The sequence below is a fragment of the Bombyx mori genome, chromosome 27 (genome assembly GCF_030269925.1).
Source record: "Bombyx mori chromosome 27, ASM3026992v2".
In the NCBI taxonomy this organism is placed as follows: Eukaryota; Metazoa; Arthropoda; class Insecta; order Lepidoptera; family Bombycidae; genus Bombyx; species Bombyx mori.
The window spans coordinates 4,322,706-4,350,376 of NC_085133.1; the positions used below are offsets into that span (position 1 = coordinate 4,322,706).

Below are 27,671 nucleotides of genomic sequence, written 5' to 3' on the forward strand. Positions count from 1 at the left end.
AACACCCACTTTCTCCACGTTCCATTGTTAGGAAACCCCACACGATCTGGTAGACGTGGCAAGTTTAGAACTTTTGGTTAATTAGGTAACTCACTCCGTAAGGGGAGGTGTGGTGTGCCGACATTGCCACCACTATAAAATTACAATTTGATTTTGTGTTCTGCATCTGAAACTAGGTAATTCGTAAATCTTAATTTATTAATTTTATTTTTTTATTTTTTTAATCCCCTCGGCACACAATTCATAGGCTGTAAGGCCCAACCAGTGGTAAAAGATTACCGTCGTTGATGGATGTTGGCAATATCACAATCAAACTACTGCCTGTCGGACCTTTCTTATATACCTTGTTTAAAAGGGATATCATAGTGCCCAGACAACACTGAATTCATTCTATAGCTCGATATAGAAATTGACAAAATGGTCTCTACGATTTCTTATCCTTTTTCAAATTTAGCAAATAATGATTTTATTGTTCAAGAAAGCTTAATTTCTCATAGCCGATCACTAAACGTATAATTAAACGAATTGATAAATTAAAAAGGTAGATTTATTTAGTGTGTTTCGTTTACACGAAAACTCGTCTTATATTATAGGGATAAAGTTTTAAATAGCATTAACAATACAATGCGAATGTATGATTCAATCATATCCCACGCTTTTTCATGTTCAGCTTGTCTTCTTTGGCCAGTCCAATTCTAGCGGTTATGGCGCGCGCGCGCGTCAAATTCGAAAATATTTGCCGCGTATGGGAATTAAAAAAAATAATAATTTAATAATGGAATGTTATCGAAAAGTTTTCGATTACCTATCGTGCATTGTGAATTATAAGTTGGTCTCACATTCTATTTTTGAATTGCGCGCCCTTTTCAATTTCGGTAGGTATTACTTTTTTTTTCTTTTCTTTCAAATGCATATTATTCAATTGTTTCCCAAATATTGCAATCTGTATTTTTTAATTTTTAACTTTTTGGATACAGAAGTCAAATGTATAGATTAAAATATGAATGAATATTTTTTTTTGACTAATGTGTTAGATATCTCAAGTCCTTTTTTTTATATTAAACACGCATTTGCATGACTGTATTTACAGCGCTAATTAACAATAAAAACAAAATGTCCGTTAAATAATATTTAATGAATTGATTATTTAAGTGATCGATTTCAATAAGAGACCGATTTAATAAATATTAATTTAATATCGAATGTCCAAATTATTTGTAGAATCATTATACATTATGTACGTATAAATTTTAATTAAGTTAAGTTGAATAACTAAAATAAAAAACCCGGGTTTTTTTACAAATACTTGTCTTATCGGAACACACTGCATATACAATACTATGTATATTAAAACATTTATAACACAAAAAACTAAGTATGTTTTTCCGAAATCATATTTTTTTTATTGCTCAGAATGCGCCACACACCTTGAGATATAAGTTCTAAAGTCTCAGTGTAGTTACAACGGCTGCCCCACCCTTCAAATCGAAACGCATTACCGCTTCACGGCAGAAATGGGCGGGGCGGTGGTACCTACCCGTGCGGACTCACATGAGGTCCTACCACCAGTAATAAGGTCCTGTAAACCACCAGTAAAGAGGAAATACCGTACCGTACCGAATTTTCATAATCTGTTCGCAAATGAACGCTTTTATGAGCATGATATCTTAAGAAAACATTAAAAATCTTGAATAAAATCTTTACTGGTGGTAGGACGTCTTGTCAGTCCGCATGGATAGTCCAACCTGCCTGTTTCTGCCGTGAAGCAGTAATGCGTTTCGGTTTGAAGGGTAAGGCACCCGTTGTACTGTAAAAACTGAGACCTTGAGAACTCTTATCTCAAGGTGGACGGCATTTACGTTGTAGATGTATATGGGCTCCGCTAACCACTTAACGCCAGGTGGACTGTGAGCTCGTCCACACAACTAAAAAAAAACATAGACTACATTAAAACGTAAAAAAAGGGATATTAAGACTCTTCAATAATCTAACGTCATTTTTGTTCATAGATAATGTATTTGATACGTTTCAAATAAACCTATACCATGGGGTATAAGCAATAAAAAAAGCAACGAAAAAAAAACCTTTAATAGAGATTATATCGACGCTTGAAAGGCAAACGTGACTAAGCGACAATGCGTGAACTTTACAGTAGACTAATTTAAAGTTGAAATACCTGAAAACAAAAATTATTTTAACGAATCTAGCTGTAATAGAATCTAGCTAGTGGATTGAAATGATTTTAATAGACCTAGAAATATTTTTTTTTTGCGCATCGAATATGGTTATTGCCTATCATTTATGTATGAAGCAGTTATTGTCGCTTAGTCACATTTGCCTTTCAAGCGTCGATATATATAGTTATACTCAAATAATATACATATTATATGATCTTGTTACAATATCTATTTCATTAACGAATTCTTACAGTATCCCATAGGCAAAAATTCAAGAATCATAAGCACGTTCCCAAATGTGTATTCGAAGGGGATTGCTCTGAATAATTACATGAGTTGATCACATAAACTCAATTTCTACAATACCCCTCCCGGCACCGGGTCATAGTTCATTTATATTAATGAAAAGTTGAATTTAGGGGACATCCGACCCTATGTCCCTAATCTAGGGTAGTGACAGACTTAAAGATTTGTTGATTAACATACAATTTGATATTAAATAAACAATGTTCTCTCCTATAAATAACCACTAAAGCAAAAGGCACTAAATTCTTTCCCTTGAGTTCTTTTTATCAGTCTACGATGACAGGAACAAAGCATTTAATATTAAGTGGCTCACGGACATCAGCAACGCCAGAGGGACAATCAAGCCGCAGCCTAACGCTTACTCTAATAAAACCAATTCGATTTTTTTATTTCGTGACCTAACTCGCAGTAAACAAATTTCAGTGCGCCTTTAATATCAACGCATAATAAGTAAAAATCGAAGTGCAAATTTGTCTGACCGGAGACCAACAAGCACAAACTGGTGGTAGGATCTCTTGTGAATCCGCGCACCACCACCACGCTGCCTATTTCGGCCGTGAAGCAGTAATACGTTTCGATTTGAAGGGCGGGGCAGCCGTTGTAACTATACTGAGACCTTAGAACTCATATCTCAAGGTGGGTGGCGCATTTACGTCGTAGATGTCTATGGGCTCCAGTAACCACTTAACACCAGGCGGGCTGTAAACTCGTCCACCGTACTAAGCAATAAAAAAAAGCACACACGAAAAGCGTGATTTTATCGCTACAAGAGACGTGCGGTTTTTTTTCCCTACCTAAGCTGATGATCTTGAGAGACCATATCAGCGTCAACGGGGTAGTAGGTGAGCTCACGGGGCTCAAAACTGAGAGCCGTCCCGATTTGCTTACGTTAAATTGAATACCAAACGAAGTACATGTGACTCTTACGGCATAAACCACAGCTGCTACAAGTACTTTACTTATATATTTAAATGTAGTATAATACCGATCTCTGAATCTCATAGTAAAGGCCATCCCAATTTAAGGCCAGGTGACCGTCTTTGTCCACGATTATTTAACTATCTCGTTTTTACCATCGCACCGCCCGCTACCGGAGTAGAGTTCATCCATACTACCTGGAGCCACTGCGGTCATCCACAGTATGTTTCCAAAGGTATTTTTGCCACGTACCACCGGCTTTAAAATGAGCTCCCCTCCACGGTATTTCCCGAGCGTTCTGACATGTCCTTCTTTAAACAAAGCTTGTGGAGAGTACTTAACGGTTGGTAACGTCTTGGCTCTGCGCATGACATTGCTGACGTCCATGGGCAACGGTAACTACTCGCCATCAGGTCGGCCCTATGCTAGTCTGCCTACAAGGGCAAAAGCCATTAGATTAAGGGTAGAACAGGGCACATTAAGATTGAGTGTTTCATATCTCGGCGATATATGCGTTTTGATGGCTATGGGCTCTGATAAAACTAGGCGGGTTCTGAGTTTGTTCACATGTGTACGATATAATACCATATCGAATATAGCGTGTCCCGATCGAGGCTCTCCGTCAAGAAACTTAAAAAAACCCACACTGTGATAGCAAACGAAACTAAACCAACCAAATCATCTCTCCCCTTTTTACAGTACTGACGATACCGAGAAAAAATAATAAAGCTAACTGTTTTATCATCAGCCCAGTTCGGTGTGTGGAAAATTTCCAGTTAAACAGACTTGTTGAAGTCAACGAAAATTTGAAATGTTGTAATGTTGAACTTTGAAATGTTCCGTTACATAAATAGGTAGATAGATACAGGTCAAGCTGATAAAAAAAGCATATTCAAATATACTACCGGTGGTTCTTTTTGAAGTGAGAAATAATAAGTATCAGATGTTATAGAGGAATAAGAATTACAAACAAGGAAGTGCGTAAAAAGATATCCATTAATTACGAATTATCATTTGCAGAATTCAAAATCACTAATTACAAAACATTATCGGGTTTGATGTCAAACTTTTACGTAATGAATCAATTCTCGAATACGTCGATAACTTATATACTTGTTCCTTAAACGCAATTAAACGTTCTCGTATTACATTTATTTAATTAATTAATATACATATAATACATATTAAAATATATATTTGTGTTATATTTAAAATAGTCTGTTGATGTAAAACGCAGCGCTTTTGGAATTCGACAGAAGAATCAAATTGTAGAGCGTGATTGCTTTCCGGCCCAAATGGATAGATTAGAGTTTGGTACGTCCTCAAAGTATGCCAATACTTAATCACCAAACTATTGATGATTAAGTAAATCCATTTATTTATTTATGCAACGCACAAGATTGAGGATAATAGGGACGCTTCACAAGACAGAAGCTTCTAGAAGACTTAAATTACAGACGAAGAAACACATGGTATCCTTACGGGTTTAAATTTGCGATCTTCTCCAATCCACAAATTTGTTCCGAAAAAACACTCTTTCGCTTCTCTTGTATTTGATAATAGCATAGTTAGTCTTGATAACGTAACTTCATCTATCACGACTGAACTGTTAAAGTGAGTCGACTATTATCAAAGCCGGCAATGTGACTTTTGGACAATTATTGGTAAATCAGAAAAACGAATTATTGAATTTGTATTCCATTGGCAATCACAAAACTCTTCTGAACGACATATTAGATAAATAACAGGTTAAGTATTAACCTTTATTTAATGCAGGTTTTGAACCGTATTCTTTGAAGGAGACGATTATATTCAAATCAATCTGTATTGACATATCAATAACATTTTTTTGTCCAAATGCACAGATTGCCACCTTTGATAATAGACGACTCAAGTAACAATTAAAAAGTATGCGAAGAATAAGCAAAAAGACAATCAACAACCAATAAAAGTCTGGAGATATTGGATAATCCCGATGGACCAAACGCCTAGAGCCGTTTCCTTGTGCAAGACGGTCTGTCAATCTACCTAGAATGACACCATCCCATTTATTCCTGTGGATATTGTAAAAACGACTAAGTTATTCAGTGGAGAGTGAGTAGATCTCTAACTATATCAGCTAAATGCGATAGTAAGCCGGCATTGCGAGCTCGCATTGTTACTACCAGCCCACTGAGTTTCTCGCCGGATCTTCTCAGTGGGTCGCGTTTCCGATCCGGTGGTAATTTCTGCGAAGCACTGCTCTTGCTAGGGCCAGTGTTAGCAACACTCCCGGTTTGAGCCCATGAGCTCACCTACACGTCAAGGAGAAGCTGAAATAGCCTCTCAAGGCTATCAGTATAGGTAGGAAAAAGGTACTGTCATTCAATGCGTTCTTGTCTGAAGTATGAGATCTGTCAGAAGGAGTTTGACGGCCTTCAGTGAGTGATCTTTAGATAGACATAGAATCTTTAGATTCTCCTAATCTGAGGCGACAACAAAAACGGTTCACAGCCATGTGAAAACTATCTCGCTAAATCGGTAATCAGATACTACTTTTATTAATTACCGGGTAGGGATACTTTGATGTGGACGAGCGCTATTCAAACAGACACCAAAAAAAACATATGTACGTAGTATAATTTCTGACACTAAGCTAAATAAAAAATAAAAATGTCATAATAATTTGGTTCGTGTTTTTATACAATAGCTCTTGCAAGCAACGTTTTTTGGTGAATATGATGTCATCGTGCGGCTAACTCATTTTAATTTAATTCTGTCGGTCTAACCGCTTGTAGACCTATACAAACTGAATACAGATGCCGTAGGTCATGAAGTTCGGTACATAAAGAATTTATTGAGACGTGATGTAAAAAAAATTGGATAAGAATAATTTAACCTTTGAGTCTTGTATCTTTGTGTATTAGATTATTTATAGTACGTTTTATAAAACTATTCATGAATTTTATAATGTCTTTGCATATGTTTAAGTTTGAATTTTAGATGGTGATATTAATTCTGCTTTAGATGTATTTTGTTAGCAACGGATATATGTATGTACACATGCATACATAACTGTAACGGAAGGTGTTGTGCAAATCAATTTCAATAGATTTTTTTTAAAAGTATTATTTATTCCTCTGTTTTCTTAAACTAATCACGTCTCATATATCCGCCCAACAACTCACAATTCTCTGTTTCTACTTCATGATCTATTGGGCTATCCCTTTTCTATTTGCTCGATACGGCAGAGCCGATAGAATGCCTTAGCGTCACACCAGCACGATACATTTAATCCCACATAAGTACCACATTCAAGTCGTATTATGTGTGTGCAAAAATCTTTAATATAATAAATACATACCGTTCCGATAGTTGGGGACCGCAATCACCGCTGCACACCGACTGCCGTTTGGATTATTACAGGGGGTCATTGATTAAATTCAGTTCACTCGATGATCCAGCGGCTCAAGCCCACAAGGATACTTAACCCATATCTTCAGTCCCGACCGAGGGCGTCTCACCTTCCGGGCGACGTAGGTGTTTACGGGACACAGTTGCTTCGGAAGCACCTTGTCGCCCAGAAGGAGCCGAAGCCGGACTGCCACTACTGCGTTGAGCACACAGCGGAATACACGATCCCATACTACCCCGTTTCGCAAAGCAGCGACGAGTATTGGCAGGCGATGAGTCTCGACTTTTGCGAGTCTACCATATCGCAGAAGGTTGCGGCGGAATAGAAGCGGAACGGTTCTTCTGCCCCTCTCGGCACCGCCGAACCGAGGCCAGAGTAGGCGTTCTGGACTCCGGATCCTGCCATGAGGCAGCTTCTTCCCGGTGATGATTACGGGGCCACCTGGGGGTGTCGAAGCTGCACCGCATTCTACCCTTACTCTAGCGCGCTGGCACCACGAGGATGGAACGACACGTTGCAGTCGTCTTTTTTTTCCTACCTAACCTGAGAGCCTTGACAGGCTATTTCAGTGTAACCTTAACTAGTAGGTGAGCTCACGGGGCTCAAACCTGACGACGTTGCTAGCAAAAACCTTAGCAAGAGCCGTGCTTCGCAGAATCTACCACCGGATCGGAAACGCGACCCACTGAGAAGAGTGAGGCCGGCGAGAAACTCAGTGGGCTGTGTCTGGGGGTTAATTTACTCGTCGAGTCCTTCGTTGTCAGCGACGGGTTCGACGAGAACGATGACCGGTGCTTGAGGTACCTAAAAGCACCGTTAGTGGATCGGGAGGATCCGAAATGACGTGTTTGGGGCGACGTCGACTGCTTTCCATTCTGTCCGCAGGATCGGAAATGTATGCAGTCGTCGTTGTCGTCGCAGAACGTACTGTGGAAGAGCAACCCGGTCGGTTGTGTATCAAGTTCCAATCCGGCAAGCTGTTTCTGAACCAGCGGGGTATCCCGAGACACCAACGCCACCGCCCGGGCGCCCCGACGGGTCGCTATACCACGGAGACTGGTGTCATTCATCGGGCGTTCTCGGGGTGACGCCACGAGTCTGGTTGTAGTGTTGACCGCGAGAACCCTGCTACTGTCGGATCTTAGCCCGGGTTCTGATCAGGGTCAGAATGTCGACGTTGGGTGAAAGAGTGCAAGAGTCGTTTGGTGGGTAAGACCCTAAAACATCCTTGGGCCCGCGGCCCTCCCACAACATCTGCACACATTGACGGTCCCACATGCCCCTCGTCATGCATACTTCGTTTGAGGTTTGCCACCCTACTCGAAGAAGAAAAGACTTGTAGTACATACTTACACGAATATCGACGGTTGACAAGTCGAACAGAGATAGGGTGACGGTTTCGTTAAACCCTAGATAGGAAAACTTTTATCGCGTTGTTATTAATTCGCTTTCTGATATATGTTTGCTTGAATGCAAATTTGTTTGATTAGTTAGGGTATTTATATATGTAGATGTAGGTATTTATATATTTAGTTCAGATTCGCGTGTCGTTAAAATAACAAAAGAAAAAACTGGAGTTTGTTATGAGTTTGAATACGTTTAAAAGCATGGCAAATATATTTGTTTAATTGATTTAATAAGCCAATAATTAACGTTTTTTTTATTACTTTGTTTTTTTTGGCAAGAAATAGCCTGCAATACTACTTTTCTTTGTTTTTGAAGCTGGTTTCCGAACTATCCGTTTACTCAAACTACATGTGTTGAACAATCCGTTCGCAATTCATCCGGTGTAACTTGGTTCATCTGTTTTTGACACTTGGACGGTTGGGTTTTTCATTGTCCATCACGTCTGACAGGTGACGTGTGAATATTAACAACACATGGCTTTATTTCGTGTATGGAACGATATTTAGATCGAAGCAATTTTATGGTAAAAACTTAGCTTCAAAGTACTATTATTCTTTTATTTTGATTTAACGAAGAAGTAATCATAAGCAGGCATAATTCTCCGCGACGAAAGAATAGTCGTGGAGTGAAAATGAAACCAACAGAATTCATAAATTTGCAAGATTATTAAGCATTGCCTATAATTCTTCCATTTGACTCCATACAGAGGAGGGCCGTTCGGATTGTCGATAATCCCATTCTCACGGATCGTTTGGAACCTCTGGGTCTGCGGAGGGACTTCGGTTCCCTCTGTATTTTGTACCGTATGTTCCATGGGGAGTGCTCTAAGGAATTGTTCGAGATGATACCGGCATCTCGTTTTTACTACCGCACCGCCCGCCACCGGAGTAGAGTTCATCCATACTACCTGGAGCCACTACGGTCATCCACAGTGCGTTTCCAGAGATCTTTTTTTCCACGTACCATCCGGTTATGGAATGAGCTCCCCCCCACGGTGTTTCCCGAGCGACATGTCCTTCTTCAAACGAGGCTTGTGGAGAGTATTAAGCGGTAGGCAGCGGCTTGGCTCTGCCCCCGGCATTGCTGAAGTCCATGGGCGACGGTAACCACTCACCATCAGGTGGGCCGTATGCTCGTCTGCCGACAAGGGCAATAAAAAAAAGAAAAAATAATAACTATTGTCTTTAACAGCTACTAACAGCTGAGATTTCAACCCCATTTCTCAAGCTATGATCACATACGCATCGCTCGTGACGATTACGCCGATAATTCTGTAAATGGAACGAAATACTTTAGGATGTCTGTAAAATTTTGAGTGTCATTTTTTTTTACCACTTTCAGTGCTCGATCTAACCAGAGAATCCCGTCTCTGAGTCATTATGCTAGTGTAAGCCCGCAGGATACAATTCACGGCCGCATCATTACGTACTTACGTAGGTCGGCGATGCAAATTTATAAGAATCCTGTTAGCAACGGCGCCAATTATTTCTGAAACGTTTAGATTCATCTTCCAACGTACGTAATTCGAGTTGAATTATTATGAAGAAAGAAAAAAAAAATTAACAAAATAATTATTTTCGATGGAAACCGGCATCTGGTATTTAACAACAAATTTAGCTTGATTCCAAACAGCCGAAGACAGATTTACGATCGCCTGTCAAATGCGAAGGCAAACATTGAGGTATTCCGCAGATTTATCGTGTAGAAAAGTGTGGTATGTTCCGCGCAAGTGGGCAGTGGCGACCTTCTTAACTGGATGAACGAACTCTTTATTTTTAGATATTTCTTTAACACCTCCGGGCGATCGCTAACTTTTTATCTGGACGTCGTTCAGATGCTCGACGTGACTCGGTACGTACCCCCGTTTTTTTTATATTCCGCTTAGACTCCTAAACGCAAATTGCAATCAACTAATCTTTGATATTCAACAACTTAATCAGACTTTAGTTTTTGTCTCGTGCTTTTGTTTTACATTGAAACCGGACTTAAATTGTGTTGTCCCTCATTGCGATTTACTTAGATGTTGTCTTAGCCTAATTAAACATTCCATTACAGAATCAATCGTTAAATCTATTTATTTTATTATTCTATCTTTTATCTAGATTTTATCTTTTTCACTGGTGGTAGGACCTCTTGTGAGTCCGCACGGGTAGGTACCATCACCCTGCCTGTTTCTGCCGTGAAGCAGTAATGCGTTTCGGTTTGAAGGGTGGGGCAGCCGTTGTAGCTATACTTGAGACCTTGCAACTTATATCTCAAGGTGGGTGGCGCATTTACGTTGTAGATGTCTATGGGCTCCAGTAACCACTTAACGTCAGGTCTAAGCAATAATAAAAAAAAAGAATAAGACGAAGTGTCTAAATCTTAAAACGTAAAACCATACTGCATTCGATTCTAAACGAATTCCAATTTCACAAATCCAATAATACTTCGGCTTAATCACGATAACCCTGAACGTGCTCACTGTTCGGATGCGAAATTTTAAAAACATACCTACCTCCGAAAGTATTCAGCGAATTGTTTTTATTGAACGAACCTTGTTCTCTGATGACAGACACAGATCGCGCACAGTTCACGATCAGTTGTAGGTCAGTGTTATATTTGTAAATATTGTTTAATAATGGTATTGTCATAAAATTATGTCGATTTGGTTAGGGGATTTAATTTAATTGATAAATAGATAGATGGTAAATAGACGTGCTTTAACAAAAACCGACTACAAATAGTAAAAAAAAAAAGATATTCCAAAACAAATTGATATACACTAAAAACAATAATCATCGAAATCGGTTGGTGTGATATTGAGTTATTGAGTTATTCATCTATTTGTCACGCACGCACTTAATGCAAATTTAAGACTTATATGGTTTTCTCATGAATACCATTATCAGAACTGGACTAAATTGAAATGGAACCACACGGGTAGTGTCAGCTTTCTAATAAAGAAAGAATCATCAAAATCGATTCACCCAATCAAAAGTTATGAGGTAACTAACATTAAAAAAAAACATACAGTCGAATTGAGAACCTCCTCCTTTTTTGAAGTTAAAAATTTAAGTTTTATTAGTAAAAATATATCCCTCTTTTCGTCGATAATCCTCAATACAGAGGGTCGTGGTTTCACTGAATCACTTGGACTATCTTGTGCCAGTTTAGTATCCTCGGCTGCGTGGATGATATTGTGATCTCAAGTGTTTAAGGCAGAGCGTATCTCGTCCAACCGACTCATTCTAAGACTTCTAAGGCCGGCTGCACCTTGCCTTATCGCATCGTTTTTAAATTATCGTCTTTCTTCCTAGTGCCTATTTATTCAGCGCTGGATTTAGAGGTCCGGAGGCCTCGGGTCAACAGAGGAGCGGAGGCCCCTTGGCCCCAAATAATTTTCCAAATAAAATTAACAATTTTTTTCAGTCGAGTTTTCCAATAAATAATTTATTGTGAAGCCACGTAGATTCTCTTAGTATTTAACAAATATACATAAATATAATCGGAGACAAGAATTATGTATCTAAAATTATTTTTTTGTGTTAACGATCTGTTCGTTAACAGTAAAATTCCTTCCGAGCTTCTTTCGCCGAAAAATCGTTGATGATTTCACTGAAATCCAATTTATTTTCCTTCCTTCCTTCCTAAATTATTTATTAGTGCAGAAGTTTTGGATTGTAGAGTATGACGTTTGTAAATTGTTGTTCATTAATACGCTTTTATTTTTTTAATACGCTCTTATTAGCTTCAGACGTATGTAATAGGTTGGGGAAAAATTTTTTTACGCATTATAGTATGTATGAACTTGTGATAAAATCTCTTTGGCTATTGTATTTGTATCTGGCCGGTTTTGGTATCATGGATTTTTTTACAAAAAAATCATTTTTTGTTACACTTTTTTTTTTTTTTTTTTTATTCTTTATTAGAGCCATACACCTATTAGGTTAAGTCGGCTATTATATAAACAAAACAAAAAAATAACATATTTAAACACAGTGAAACATAAAACTTAAACAAAAACACTTAAAATAACCATATCGCTTAATTTACATCTTTCAAGAAAGAACAAACTAAAAAACTCATAACTCTATCACTATAATCACATTTAAAACCTGATACAAAAATATTATGCAAAAAAAAGAACAATTCATACCTAGAAAGACCCGTATTTTGCAGCAGTTCTGCTCTTTCCGGTTCGTTCTGGACACATTCCATTAGGCGGTGGTAGAGATCCTCCTTTACATTGTGGCACGTGGCACAGTTGGGACTGTCTTGTAATCGCATTAGAAACCTAAATGCACCCAAGGGAACATGTCCAGAACGAATCCTCATACAGAGGATCAGCCCTCTTTTACTCAACCTACATGCGGAAAACCACGGCACACGAGGTGGCTCCCTTTTTAATTCAAATTTATTAAAATTTGTTTTCTATTTTTTAGTTGGATTTTCTTCTATAAAAGCGTTTTTTTTTTTTTTTTTAACTATTATTTGTTACTCTATTCATTGAGTTTCTTCACTCATGTTCAAGAGCCTCAATTATCCCAGTTCCGTGTTTTTTTTTTTTATGATTGAAGGATTACTGGTGGCCCGGAGGCCTTTCCAGTTTCACCAGGACAGGTGGGCGAGCAAAGGCTCGGCCAGGAGGGGTGGGATTTGCTAACAGCTATCCGAGCGCCTCCGAAGGAGACCTAACAGCTCAAGAGCAGCTGCTTCGCGAATGAATCTACTACCGGATCGGAATCGCGACCCGCTGAGAAGATCCGGCGAGAAACTCAGCGAGCTGATTCATGGGTTAGGTTGCACGGCGAACTCTTTGTCGAGTTCGACGAGTACGGTTACCGAGGTCCCTAAGCCTGCTCCTAGAGCTGAAGGCGTCTAGTGCGAAGGTTATTGGATCTGATGGATCCGTAAGGACGTGTCTAGGGCGTCGACGGTGACTGGCTCCTGCATGATCAGGATTCGGGGAGTAGTCAGCGGCGGCTACGATAAGGCGATTATCATGACGCATAGCCTTATCGAAGTACCGTTCCGACGCTGACTTCATGTATTTCTGTATAGATTCGAGGCCCAGGTCGTCGTGTAGGTCAACGTTCCTCACGAACCACGGAGCTCCGACGGCTAACCTGCAAAAGCGGGATTGTAGAGATTGAAGGGTGTCTATGTGCGTGCGGGCCGCGTGAGCGAACACCACACTAGCGTAAGTCATGACGGGCCTTATGCAAGTTTTGTAAAGTGTCACCTTGTTCCGAAGGGACATTTTACTCCGCTTACAAATCATGGGGTAGAGTCTACCGAGAATAAACGCGGCACGGTCACGGACTGATTTTATATGCGGGCGGAATGTCATCGATGCATCCAGGGTAACGCCCAGGTACTTGACCTTCCTGGCCCAGGGTATGGATTGACTAAAGAGAGTAATCGGGGGTGTGAGATTCCTCCTCCTAATACGGGAGGAAATCCGTGTGGAGCTTCCCCTCTGAAAGAGCACCGCAGTACTTTTCGCTGGGTTGATGTCTATGCGCCATTTTCGGAACCACTGTCCTAGGGCTAGGGCTGCGCTCTGAAGCTTCTTCGCGATTAGGGACTTGTTTCTACTGGAATAGTAAACAGTCGTGTCGTCGGCGAATAAAGCTAAATGGGTCGGCGGCGACCGGGGAATATCGTTAACGAATAAGCTAAATAGGAGGGGTGAGAGGACAGAGCCTTGCGGGACTCCAGCTGTGAGAGGTCGTGGGGAGGAGCGGGTTCCCTCGACTCGATATCGAAAAGAGCGGTTCGACAAGAAGTCCCCTATGATGAGCACGAGACTATCCGGCACACCCATGTTGAATAGTTTGAAAATCAAACCGTTGTGCCAGACTTTGTCGAACGCTTTTGCGACGTCGAAGAAGAGAGCTCCCGTGTATAACGGTTTTGGTCGATTAAGCCCCACAAGAATGTGCTCCGTGAGGCGGTGCACCTGTTGAACGCATGAGTGATTTGTACGGAATCCGAATTGTTCATCGATGAGAATGCCCTTGGATGAGACGAAGTCTCTGAGGCGTTTGTAGAGCAGACGCTCATACAGTTTGCCTAGAGACATGAGGAGGCTAATCGGGCGGTAGCTCGTCGGATGATTTTTTGGTTTACCGGGTTTATGTATGCCGATAACGTCCGCTTCTTTCCACACCGCGGGAAAGATACAGTTCGCCATAGCGGCATTGAAAATAGATGCCAACATCACGATGAGTTGGACGGGTAGAAGTTTAATAACGCGGTTGGATATACCGTCGGAACCGGGAGCCTTGCGAGGACGTAGGTCTTTGATCAAGTCTTTAACTTCCATCGGGGTGACGGGTGGTAACACATCAGAGGGTGGCAAGGAGGCTCTGCGTTCTACCTCACTGTCTACTAATTCTACATGAACAGGGTCCACGGATTGAGTGCTGGGCGTGCACTGGGTTTGCAATGTATCGGCCAGCAGCTCTGCTTTTTCGTCATCATCGAACGCCGTGAGTCGGCCTGAGGGGCCTACGAGGGGGGGCATAGTTACTACCGTATCCGATTTGAGAGTACGAGCTAAGCGGTAGTAAGACCTTTGGGAGGGCGCGAGTCCTTCTAAGAAATCAGACCATCTGGCATCTCGGACTTCGGCGATGCGAGACTTTACGTCGCGTTGTAGGGCACGCATTCGAATACGATTTTCCGCGGTAGGATACCTGTCGTAGGCGCGTATCGAGGCGTTCTTAGCTCTAAGGAGTTCCCTAATATCGTCGGACAATTTGAAGCGGTGAAGGAAGTCCTCCGCTACAACTTGTTTCGATGACCTATCTAATGTCGAGGTGATGTGTGACGTTAAGATGTCTATGGCTTCAGCGGTATCCTTAGGAGACGGGGTAGAGTCCGGGCTAAACGGTAGCGATGGTGGATCAGATTCAGCCAGGCTGATGCCCAGCGTGTGCCAATCCACCACAGTCCTCGTGACGGGAACGGAATCGGGAGCGCGACCGAGCTTCATAACGACGGGACGGTGGTCTGAATCTAACTCTGAAACTACTTCGATCGAGTGTAAGCGCAGAGTTACGTTTTTTAATAACGCTATGTCGAGTATATCCGGGCGATGCGCGATATTTAGCGGGTAGTGAGTCGGGATTAGCGGAGCGACGATATCGAAGGCGAGATTATCGACTAACGCGTCAAGCCGCCTGCCATTCGGGGTTGTGGTGTGTGAGTTCCACCTAATGTGTTTACAATTTAGGTCGCCCGCCAGAATGACAGAGCTCCCCATGCCGAGCAGCGCCTCGATATCACTGCTTAGAACGATCTTATCCGGTGGAAGATAAACGGACGCGATAACGATCGGCGCGTGTCCCGTCAGTGAGATTCGGCACACTGATGCTTCGATATTAGCGAGCGCGGGAGGATCGAGCGGGACGCAATGCAGGGCTCTTCTATAGTAAATGACGGTACCACCACCACGAGCAGAGAGCCTGTCGTTCCTGACCATGTTATAGTTCGCGATTTTAGGGTCACGGCGCGCGGGCTTAAGTAGGGTCTCCTGCACTAAAAAGATATCAATTTGATGGTCACGCAAAAAGTCAGAAACCTGATCACGCTGATTTGCGAGACCGTAAGCGTTAAAAAATCCTATCGTTACGGATAGGGGCTTTATTCTACTTATATACGCCATTGATTACCGGCGGAGTGAGGGGAGGACGTACGTATTTAATGACGCGTATACGTCGGCGTATTCTTGCACAACGGCGATAAAGTGTTGTGCAGTGGAGGCAGAGCGAATGGCGTCGCCCAAAGCGTTAACGCGCTCAAAGTTGATCGACTGAAAGAAGTCGATCGCTAAAGCGAGATTGTCGGACGCGGTCGGAGGGCAAGTCGCGGGAGAGGGACGAGTCGCGGGGGCGGGACGAATCGCGGAGGAGGGAGTTGTAGCCGTGTTCATGTACGGCAGCGGTTTCGCCCAGGCCGAGACACTGGGCACCGGCGCCGGAACGAACGCTGGCTTAGCCTGCGACACAGAGGGTGCCGAGGCTTTGATGTCTGGGCCGGAAGCTCGGAGGCGGTTTTGGCGGGCGACGCGGCGATTTATTTTCGGGGCTCGGGGGCATCCGCGGTAATTTGCGGGGTGACCCTGTGTTCGACACAGGACGCAGCTAGGCGGTTCTGTCGCGGTTTTTTGATCGCGAGTGCATAGGGCCGTGGCGTGATCGCCTAAGCACTTGACGCATCGGGGGAGTTCCGTGTCTGGAGTTGTGCTTCCTCAAAAATTATGAACTTCTCTAGAACCAGACTTCTATAACTAAGTTAACGTCTAAATGTTTTAATATTTTTCTTGATATAATAACAATTGTATAATAATAATGATTGTTTGTACTTAATAATGTTCGTTCTATTGCTTAACGATTCTTTGAATTCCAATATACCTTGTAATATTATACCACATTATTATTAAATGAATTATTTTCAAACCGGTGTAAAAGTGTACTTTAAAAATCTTTGTACTTAAGTTTGTTTGGGTGAATATTATTAATACATTACAGTTTTACTATGTGAAATACTATTTGGTTTCTATATTTTGTATTAATTATAATAATTCTATGGTAGAATGTTTATAGCATTAAGTTTGCGATCAAGTTCTGACGGCCGCCGATTTAGTAATAATTCTCAGCTTTTAGTGCGGATTTTTCCAAGGAAATTTATTTTATATCAAAATTGAAAAACAATATTTAAGATAAAAAGTTAACCCAGACGGTTATTTGTTAAAGTTTATAAACAATATTTTATCGAAATGGATGAATGTGTAAGTGTGATTGATCTCAGAAACTAGAATTCCATGTACCATCGGAACTGGAATATATTATTATACTTATATAGATATTATCCAGTCAATGAAGAGCAAACTGTTTGTCTGTAGGGGTAATCGAAGTTACGACCCGCAGCCCTACAGTCAGGGGCCCTATCTACTGCGCCAACGCCTCTGTCAATAGGTTTTGATGGTTTACTTATATCAAACCTTAATCTAAAAGCTAAAGTAACCTTATAGTAAATTACTCTCACTTTTTTTTAGACCTCCCTATTCTAGTAATCTCGAGGGGTTATTCTAGATTCACCGAAGTAGTAGGCGAGCTCACGGGGCTCAAGCCTGTCGACACTGCTAGCACTAGCAAGAGCAGTGCTTCGCAGAATCTACCACCGGATCGGAAACGCGACCCACTGAGAAGATCCGGCGAGAAGCTCAGTGGGCTGTGTCTGTGGGATCTTTCATGTTACGTGATAACGTTCTACTAAAGTATTCGCAAGATTAAAAAATAGTTTTAACTGAATCTAGGACTCCCGAAAACCGAACTATATATTTATTAATTTAAACTTCTCTTGTTTTTCTGTGATTAAAAATCTCCTTTCTTTTGTTACAGATACTTTGGCGTATACAATGGGATCTGCACACACAGAAGAAACTAAATACATTCCAAATTCATGAATTTTATTCTTGCATCCAAGACCTAAGAGAGATGCTACGTAGTATAAATGCTGGCTAAAATAAACAAAGCAGTGCTATCAAATTTTTAACGTTCACAAACTCTGTGCGGTGACGTATGTTTGGGCATTTCAGGCTTATGGCGTTCAGAGTGGCGGCTCTGTTGCGTCCATAATCTATGAAATGACCGAAGTGTGAGATTTTTGAATGCGAATGTGACGTGAAACGAATTTGATAGTATTGTGTACAGTTAATGTATTTGTAGAGATTTTGTAGAGCCGTGACGAAAAAAGTTTAAGATTACATTTGAAAAATGTAGTTTTCATTTTTCAGGATTTCGATTATTTTTTTTTGTATGCATTCACCGTAATTCCCTATACGAACGAATTGTTTTCTTAGAGAAATGTGTATGTCTATACAATTTTTTTTTACAAAGTTCCATCTGCTTATTTCGATTTTGTTGTGTCCACAGACATAATGCGGCATAGCGTATTCAAGGGCCTGAAGGTCATAGACTTCCGCCTCAGCAACAAGGTCTTACAGAACGAACTCGACGAGGCGGTCCTAAACCTTCACGTCCAGGAGCTAGACAACAGAAACACCACCTTCGACCCCGAAGAGTTGTTCACGCTAAACCTTCAAGTGAGCAGGGTGACGCGAAACAGTCAGGGTGGGAAGGCGTCGGTACTGTACTCTGAAAATTCGGTTACGATGACAAGAAGAGATTTGAAATTAGGGAAGTGGTTGAAAGTGAACGTGACGACGATGGTGGAGGAGTTCTGTAGGCTGCCCAGGGAGAGTTTAGCTATAGTTGCGAGAGTACAAGACTCGAGCGATCGGATTGGACTAGTCGTACCACATCCGAGCTCGGAATCAAATCATGCATTGGTGAGTTCATTAATAATAATAATACAATATATGAGTCGACTATTATCAAAGCCGGCAATGTGACTTTTGGACAATTATTGGTAAATCAGAAAAACGAATTATTGACTTTGTATTTCCATTGGCAGTCACAAAACTCTTCTGAACGACATCTTAGATAAATAACAGGTTAAGTATTAACCTTTATTTAAAGCAGGTTTTGAACCGTATTCTTTGAAGAAGACGATTATATTCAAATAAATCTGTATTGACATATCAATAACATTTTTTTGTCCAAATGCACAGATTGCCACCTTTGATAATAGACGACTCATATAAGCGAGCGTACTATGAGGCTACGGAGGGAGAAACCAACCTTTCTGCGTATCGCTCAAGAATGTTCTCTGTGTTAATACAGAAAACAGTTATCCTCGATACTGCACGCATTGTGAGGAGGTTTCTCACTCTGTAGTCCTAACCACTGGTGGCTTGTGTCGTAGACAACGCCATCAGTGGCAATCTATTTCTATATAGTGTTAATTAAAAAAAAAAAAATTAAAAATCTTTTTTTTTTTTATTTTTTTCTTAATGCTTAGATGTGTGGACGAGCTCACAGCCCACCTGGTGTTAAGTGGTTACTGGAGCCCATGGACATTTACAACGTAAATGCCCCACCTCGAAATATGAGTTCTAAGGTCTCAGTATAGTTACAACGGCTGCCCCATCCTTCAAAACGAAACCCATTACTGCCTCACGGCAGAAATAGGCAGGGCGGTGGTACCTAGCCGTGCGGACACACAAGAGGTCGTACCACCAGTAAAAATACAATACATTATTACATTATACAGTATTATACAATTAAAATTAATGTGTCTACGTAAATATAATTGTACACATTATAAACTACACATTCGCTGCGTAGTAACATGTAATGATTTACATACTGACATTATCAGAACCAGAAATGAGGAGTTGTCAAAAAAGTATTTTTTACAATAAGCGACAAAGATCACCTTATCATTTCAATAAAAACTGGGTCAATCCATTTTGTTATCAAGATAATTACGACGCAGAAATATGTGCGACGAACAAAAAATTCGTGTTATGCACTGAAAAAATATATTGAAGTTGATATAAGATGTTATTTTCCACATTGCTTTTTTTTTTTATTGCTTACATGGGTGGACGAGCTCACAGCCCACCTGGTGTTAAGTGGTTACTGGAGCCCATAGACATCCACAACGTAAATGCGCCACCCACCTTGAGATACAAGTTCTAAGGTCTCAAGTATAGTAACGACGGCTGCCCCACCCTTCAAACCGAAACGCATTACTGCTTGACGGCAGAAATAGGCGAGGTGGTGGTACCTACCCGCGCGGACTCACAAGAGGTCCTACCACCAGTAATTACGCAAATTATAATTTTGCGGGTTTGATTTTTATTACACGATGTTATTCCTTCACCGTGGAAGTCAATCGTGAACATTTGTTGAGTACGTATTTCATTAGAAAAATTGGTACCCGCCTGAGATTCGAACATCGGTGCATCGCTCAACACGAATGCACCGGACGTCTTATCCGTTAGGCCACGACGACTACGTCCGGTAATTTCGTACTCTACAAATGTTTACGATTGATTGTTGTTTTTAAATTCGCCAATAAGCAGGCAAAGAGCGTAGCCTATACAGCCTAGTCTGTCGTAGTTATATTTTTTATGTCAATAAAAAGCCGGTGTATCCGAGGGAGTGAGCATGAATTTCCGCAGACGTTTTATCTTGAAAAAAAAAAACAGTCACTGCTATGTTAGCCACAGTTTTATTCCAATGCCTCAATAATCGTGAACACCGATTATTGACGTTTAATACACAAAACCCAATTTATATATTATATAATAATAAACTATTAAAAAAACATTAAAATAAAACTTCAAGTGACGCTTCACTCGGGTTGCTGCCAAAACTCTCTGATCACATATAATAAGAATAGAGTAATGGTAGGCCATTGAGATTTTTACTATTGGAATCATTAATATCTAAAAATATTAAAATAAATCATGGTTTTAAGTAATAATTATTATTACAATATATAAATATTGAATTGAACAAAAATAAACTAAAAAGTCTGTGAATTATAACCATTAGTTATTTTTTTTTAATTTGTTGTTCAAGTCACAAACAACTCTTTCGTTTGGCAGCATATAGGTTTACTATAAGGCTGTATGGGCTAAGCCCTTTGCCTATTGGCGAATTTAAAAACTATGGCACTAAGTTTTGGGATGTTAACAAATAAGTAATTTATTTTTTTGTAAAACAATTCCAGTTTTAAAGAAATGTTGATACATAAACTAAACAACGTAAAAAAATAAGGCATAGTTTTTCAAGTACAAATAGTTTTGACATAAAGTTGGCCCACTTTTGGGCATTGTCCTTTATTTACTAGTGCTCAAGTATGATTGAATGGCATTAATCTAAAATTTTCTCCTGTGTTATGTGTACCGAAAACCCACAAACGAACAAGTTCAAAAGTTATAGCTTTGCACTTTGAATCAAACCCATATACCGTGTTATAGTGGTCTAGGGTGTGCAATGTCATTAAAACAAAAAACACAGCATTTTCAATTTTAATTGTATCTCTATTTGAGTACTGCGCGTTATTAACCCGAACACGCACATATTATATTTATTCTCATTAAAAATTTCTTTTTTTTTTTATCAGCCAACATTAAATTTTTTTTAAACATTTTTTTTTAACATTCGACCCGGAACTTGTCAAATCACATAACGTTTATTTATATTACAAGATGGATAATGATTTTATTTTTGTTGTTTCATTACATAAAAACTTTACGAACAAACTAATATTACAATTACCATTACCATTTTATGTTAGTACTAGCGACCCGCCCTCGCTTCGCTTCGGAAACTGTAAATTATTATTGATTTCTCCACTATTTAATGGATGTTATTATAAATATAAACCTTCCTCTTCAATCACTCTATCTATTAAAAAAACCGCATCAAAATCCGTTGCGTAGTTTTAAAGATTTAAGCATACATAGGGACAGACAGATAAAGGGACAGAGAAAGCGACTTTGTTTTATACTATGTAGTGATTTAAAGAAAACGTCCAGTCGGGATATAAGGTACATCCAAATTTGTTTTTCAAACCATGCTTACTACTTAAAACGTTACGTGTTCATTTTGTTTATGAAATTTTCGCGCTATCTCTGTCTCTCTCTCGTAAGACAACTGATGAATTGATGCAATTGATTGGGCCTTCTAGCCTGGGCTGCGTGTTGGTACTCCTAATGTGACGATGTAATGACGACGATGGCCGTGAGATCTATAGTATTCTCTTTAGATCACCTACGCGAGCTGTAGACATTTTTTTTATTGTCCTTGTAGGCAGACGAGCATACGGCCCACCTAATGGTGAGTGGTTACCGTCGCCCATGGACTTCAGCAATGCCAGCGTTAAGTGCTCTCCACAAGCCTCGTTTGAAGAAGGATATGTCATAGTGCTCGGGAAACATCGTGGAGGGGAGCTCATTCTAAAGCCGGATGGTACGTGGCAAAAACGATCTCTGTTAACGCACTGTGGATGAACGCTGTGGCTCCAGGTAATATGGATGAACTCTACTCTGGTGGCGAGCGGTGCGATAGTAAAAACGAGATGATGGTATCATCTCAAACAATTCCTCAGAGCCCTCCCCATGGAACATTCGGTACAAAAACTACTTAATTTTACTTAATTAAAACTACACATACGGCTTCGTGTCGTCTTTTATGTTATTGTCATTACATAATTTACTAATTTCTTTTTCGTTTCCATTACTTTACAGTCTCCATGGTGACTTAGAACTGAATATATAATTTATGTAAATATGAAATAATTACAACAAAAAAAAAAACGCGGCACAAAAGCTATTTTTATTATGCCGTGACCTCTGCTCATCGTATGTAGCAACATGACGTAGCAAATAAAACTTGACAAAAATCAATTGCTCCTCAACCGTACATACCTTGAACTATCACACGTATTTTGTAAAATAGGTATATCAAATAGTTATATAACGGTTTTTTTTTATTTATTTTTTATTGCTTGGATGGATGGACGAGCTCACAGCCCATCTGATGTTAAGTGGTTACTGGAGCCCATAGGCATCTACAACGTAAATGCGCCACCCACCTCGAAATATAAGTTCTAAGGTCTCAGTATAGTTACGACGGTTACCCCACCCTTCGAACCGAAACGCATTACAGCTTCACGGCGGAAAAATAGGCGGGGTGGTGGTACCTACCCGTGCGGACTCCCAAGACGTCCTACCACCAGTGATTACGCAAATTATAATTTTGCGTGTTTGATTTTTATTACACGATGTTATTCCTTCACCGTGGAAGTCAATCGTGAACATTTGTTGACTACGTATTTTATTAGAACAATTGGTACCCGCCTGCGGGATTCGAACACCGGTACATCGCTTCATACGAATGCACCGGACGTCTTATCCTTTAGGCCACGACGATTCCATATTCTATCGTACCATACGTTTTTTAATACGTACAATCTGGCGTAAAGTTTTTCATAGTCGTATGTATTCTCCATGTTATCGATTAGCTTATGTCGTAATACAGAACCTAGTCCACCAACGGTAATTGAGGCCTATAGAATCAAAGGCAGCTAAATCCAAGTCTGTCAAATATTCAGATAAACTACAAAAATCGGCCCTAAAAAGGTCATTACGGATCCTCCCGATCCATAATAGTACTGCTCTTGCTAGGGCCAGTGTTAGCAACACTCCCGGTTTGAGAAACTGAAATAACTTTGTTCGGATAGCTATGATATTCTTTATTTTAAAGCAGATTTATAAAGAATGAGAATATTACTAATAATCTGAGTTTTAAATGATAAAACTTCGTTTATTAGTACTTAGTACAGGGTAAAAATTAAATATTTGAACTGAATTTGTTAGAGAATTAGCTGCATTTGTCATAATATGAAAACACTAAAGCGTGTTCAACTAACTAAACAAGATAGGGCCATTGTTAATCCATTTTACGACATTAAGGCGTTTAGCTGCCTTTGATTTCATAGGCCTAAATTGTACCTATATTTTTCTAGAAACGAAAACCAGATAGTAATAGCGAGGCCAAAAGTGTTTTATTCGTTTAAAATAATAATAAAAATACACATTTTTGATTTTCTTCGTTCGTTTGTTATTTATTTATTTATTTATATGCTGATCTTTTTTAAGATGTCTGCTGCTGTGACGTTTAAAATTTAATTTCCTCTCTTCGTGTTTGTATGAAGCGTGTCTAACAAATGCAAAGGAAACACTCAAATTTTACCTTATTCTTTCAGATTTTTTACTGGTCGTAGGACCTCTTGTGAGTCCGCACGGGTAGGTACCACCGCCTTGCCTATTTCTGCCGTGAAGCAGTAATGCGTTGCGGTTTGAAGGGTGGGGCAGCCGCTGTAACTATACTGAGACCTTAGAACTTATATCTCAAGGTGGGTGGCGCATTTACGTTGTAGATGTCTATGGGCTCCAGTAACCACTTAACACCAGGTTGGCTGTGAGCTCGTCCATCCATCTAAGCAATAAAAAAAAAGATGCCATATATACTCAAATTTTACCTTATTCTTTCAGATGCCATATATAGAAGTAAGTCTCAAGGACAACACGCATAAGCGCACACGGCGTACCGTCGTCATGGACTGCACGGAGAGCACCAAGGAAGTCCGCTGCTGCCGCTATCCCCTCGTCGTGAACTTCGAAGAGTTCGGCTGGGATTGGATAATAGCTCCGAAATTTTACAACGCTAACTATTGCAGCGGGGAATGTCCGTACAGCTTCCTGCAGAAGTACCCTCACACGCATCTGATACATCTATCCTCGCCCCAGGGCAGCGTGGGCCCGTGTTGCGCGCCGAGGCGGATGACCAGCATCTCGATGTTGTATTTCGACCACAACTCCAACATAATATATGGGACGATCCCCGGCATGGTTGTCGAGAGCTGTGGTTGCTCATAGCTGAGGGTTTTGTACTGGCTTCGAGTGTTCAATCCATTATTAACATCTTAATAAATTTTAACGTATTTTTTTTTAAATTCGATTCGTTTCCAGTACGCTAGTTAATGGTTTTAATTGAAATTCTTAACGGTGAAATCTGTGTATTTTCTTTCCTTTTCATCGAACTGTCCCTGGAGTTTTAGTTAGTTCTTGTCTCTCTTTCTTTCTATACTTGTCTTAGTTGTGACAGTGAAATAGAAATAAATACAATATGGCGTCTGACAATCAAAAATTTAGGGGAATTAAATGATTAATTTTCTGATATTTCAACAATACGTCAATAGAACAGATACGCGCGTTCCATTTTTTTCTACATCAATTTTATATTACCATATTACTTTTTAGTATGTCAAGCACTCGTGGCCAAGTGTAGTGTTTATATCTTTGTGATAAATTCTGTTGAAGACTGGTAAACCGTATGTGTTGAGTGTGGCGAGAGTGAAAAAAACTTATTATTGAAAATTTATTTCTGGTTTGTGTCTACGTTTTAGTTTAAATGATACTGTCGTTTTATTCATTAAATTTCGCATGCCTTTCCCTTTTTAATCGAAAAATAATAATAGTAATATTTTTAAATCGATTTTTTTTTTTAGTAGTTTTTCTTCGAACTCTCATTAGTTGTGTTAATTGATACATTATAATCATTATTTATTTTTAATTTTCTAAAACAAATCGTATCAGTTAATAGAATTAAATCAATATACTTGAACTTATTTTATAACGAAATGACCTCTTAACATCTGTTGAAGATAGCTACAAAAGTTCAGAGTATGATAGTTTATCTTTTTTTAACGCAAATGTACTAAGAACCACTTCGATACTCAGTAATGGCATTTATTTTTTCTTTAAGTCTTAAGCTCTATACTTTAAGACTTATTTTTAATTACTAATAAAAACGAAGAAGCAAATTATCGAAGTAACAATTTTATTGGTTATCTAAATGTTTTTTTGTTTTTTTTTTTTGTTTTAAAAGCAATCAATTTAATAACAATTACTTACGGAATAACGGAGATAAAAGCATGAAGTCACTTCGGATTAGCGTGTCCATTAAAAACGTTTTATTTTTCTCTATGGTCCAAAATGGCTGATCGAACTATGACAACTTTCAATTTATTATTGCATTACGTGTCCTGTATTGTCGCATTTTGTTTTTATTATTACCTATGTTCTTAGTATGCTATCATTAAATTTTCACATTCACTTTAGCTTATAATTTTAGCTTTACGTAAATCGATGTCTTATGTACTTGTCAAATTTCATTACACTTTGGATCTCGCTCAAAATTATATGTTTTACGTTTTAAAAAAAAAAATCTTCTCGGAATAGGTTTTAGCGGGTAGTGCTTAAAATACGACGATTTTAAAAGATGTTAATGAAGTACCTACCCATAATTTTTAGACGTATTATTTTGGCGTAACAGGGAACCGGACGTGTTTTATTTTTCATACAAACTAATACTATGTAGGCTGGAAGTATCTATTAATCGTGACGTATTTTGGTGCCGGTGACGAAACAACTATTGAACCCACATAAAGTTTTGGAACGAAGTTCCTTATCGCGCGTTGTGAAAGGGGGCTAAACGGAAAAAATTCTTACGAAAAGTTGTCACGACACTTTTTAGATCCGTCATTCTGACCAATCAACGTGTAGGCGCTTATCGCGTGACATTGCTCGTATCCGATTGGTCCGCGTAATGAGTACAGTTTCTCGAGATAGCGTTTCTACAATAGTAATTTAGTTCATAGTATTGTTTTTTTCTTCTTCATAATGCCGTAATTTATTATTATAACTTAAAAAAAAAATTACAATTCCTTCACTAATTAATCGAAAGGAACTTCGTTCCATCCGGGTGTCCCTTGACACCTCTGAAGTTTGTTTATATGTCAATAGGTAAACGACTATTGGGTTTAAGCAACATTTTGCTTAATATTTTTTGTTTTAGTTTGCAATAGAGCATATTCTCTATCTCTGTCTATCCATTGACGATGAAAACGAAACTTCTTAAAGTTAATACTTATATCCAGGGGGTTCAAGCGGCATTTCACTTACGTGCGACATTTATCTTTGTAATTTAAGGTCCGTTTTATTTGGTATTAGCATCAACAGTTCAATGTTTTAATCGAATATTAATTAAGTTACTTCGATCAAATAGCTGAAGAAGTTTTTGTGTTACCATATTCTTTCTATTAAATTTAAAATTTTGAATGGTTCTCCTTTAATGTCGCTTTAACCAAATTGCACCTTTAAAACTGAATTGCCTTAATCCGAAATTCTTGTTTTTTTGGTAAACGCCAAAAATGTAATTAGAGAATTGTAATTTGTACAGTTTCGATTTTAATACTTTAAGCCTTAAAGCGCATACCTGAAAGTTTAAAGTATGCGCTTAATTTCAACGAGACGGAAAGTACACATTGCTCTTTTCTCGGCTAAAATTTAAATTTAATTTTGAATTTTCAAAAACTTAATTTTATAAGCTTCTACAATACATGTCTGGAAGTCAGTATGTCAATGTATGTAACTCATTTTCTTAAAGTTTCTAGTTAAGCCACTTTAATTCTAAGGGTGCGAAATAAGCTTCCATCTCGCGATGTCAAATCGAACACGCAATTGTTGTAGCTTTTGAAATATAATAGTTAAAATTTCACAATAATAGTGACCGAATGTAAGTTTTGCTTTAACTAACCTTTTACAGCTAATTTTCACGTGGTTCTTTTTCTAATGACGTCCGGTTGCCTGTTTTTGCGTAGATATTATAAGTTTTTTTTTTTTTTGTAAATTTTTTTAAAGGCGTAGAATTCCAAAAAATATATTATGCAGATCTCAGTGTGGCGCGAAAAACGTGCCTTATAAAAAAAAGATCTCCCAGAGTTTCGGTTTACAAAATTTGGAAAGTGTTTTTTATACAACCATATTTTATATTTAGGCGAACTGTGTTTACGTAATGTTTAACAAATATTAAAAAAAAACAGTGTCAATTAAGAAGCAAAGAATAATTCTACGTACATATATTTTGTGGGTGTAAAATCTTTTTTGTCTGGAAATATATGTCTGTGAAATGATTTTTGTCGTATTGTTTTTT

The 27,671-nt window shown here is 39.2% G+C and overlaps 1 protein-coding gene across 3 annotated transcripts; it reads left to right on the forward strand.

Moving 5' to 3' along the window:
- The first annotated feature begins 619 nt into the window (after positions 1 to 619).
- LOC101742737 (growth/differentiation factor 8) lies at positions 620 to 27,651 on the forward strand. Of its 3 annotated transcripts, XM_021348400.3 has the most exons (4): positions 679 to 875; positions 17,595 to 17,697; positions 18,129 to 18,544; positions 24,170 to 27,651. In XM_021348400.3, exons 2-4 carry the CDS (start codon positions 17,691 to 17,693, stop codon positions 24,551 to 24,553), a joined length of 807 nt encoding a protein of 268 aa, XP_021204075.1. In that variant the 5' UTR covers positions 679 to 875; positions 17,595 to 17,690; the 3' UTR covers positions 24,554 to 27,651. The 3 variants fall into 3 exon arrangements, with proteins under 3 accessions (XP_062532449.1, XP_021204075.1, XP_062532450.1); XM_062676465.1 differs by lacking the exon at positions 17,595 to 17,697 and having other exon boundaries at positions 620 to 743; XM_062676466.1 differs by lacking the exon at positions 17,595 to 17,697 and having other exon boundaries at positions 703 to 828.
- Positions 27,652 to 27,671: the final 20 nt, after the last annotated feature.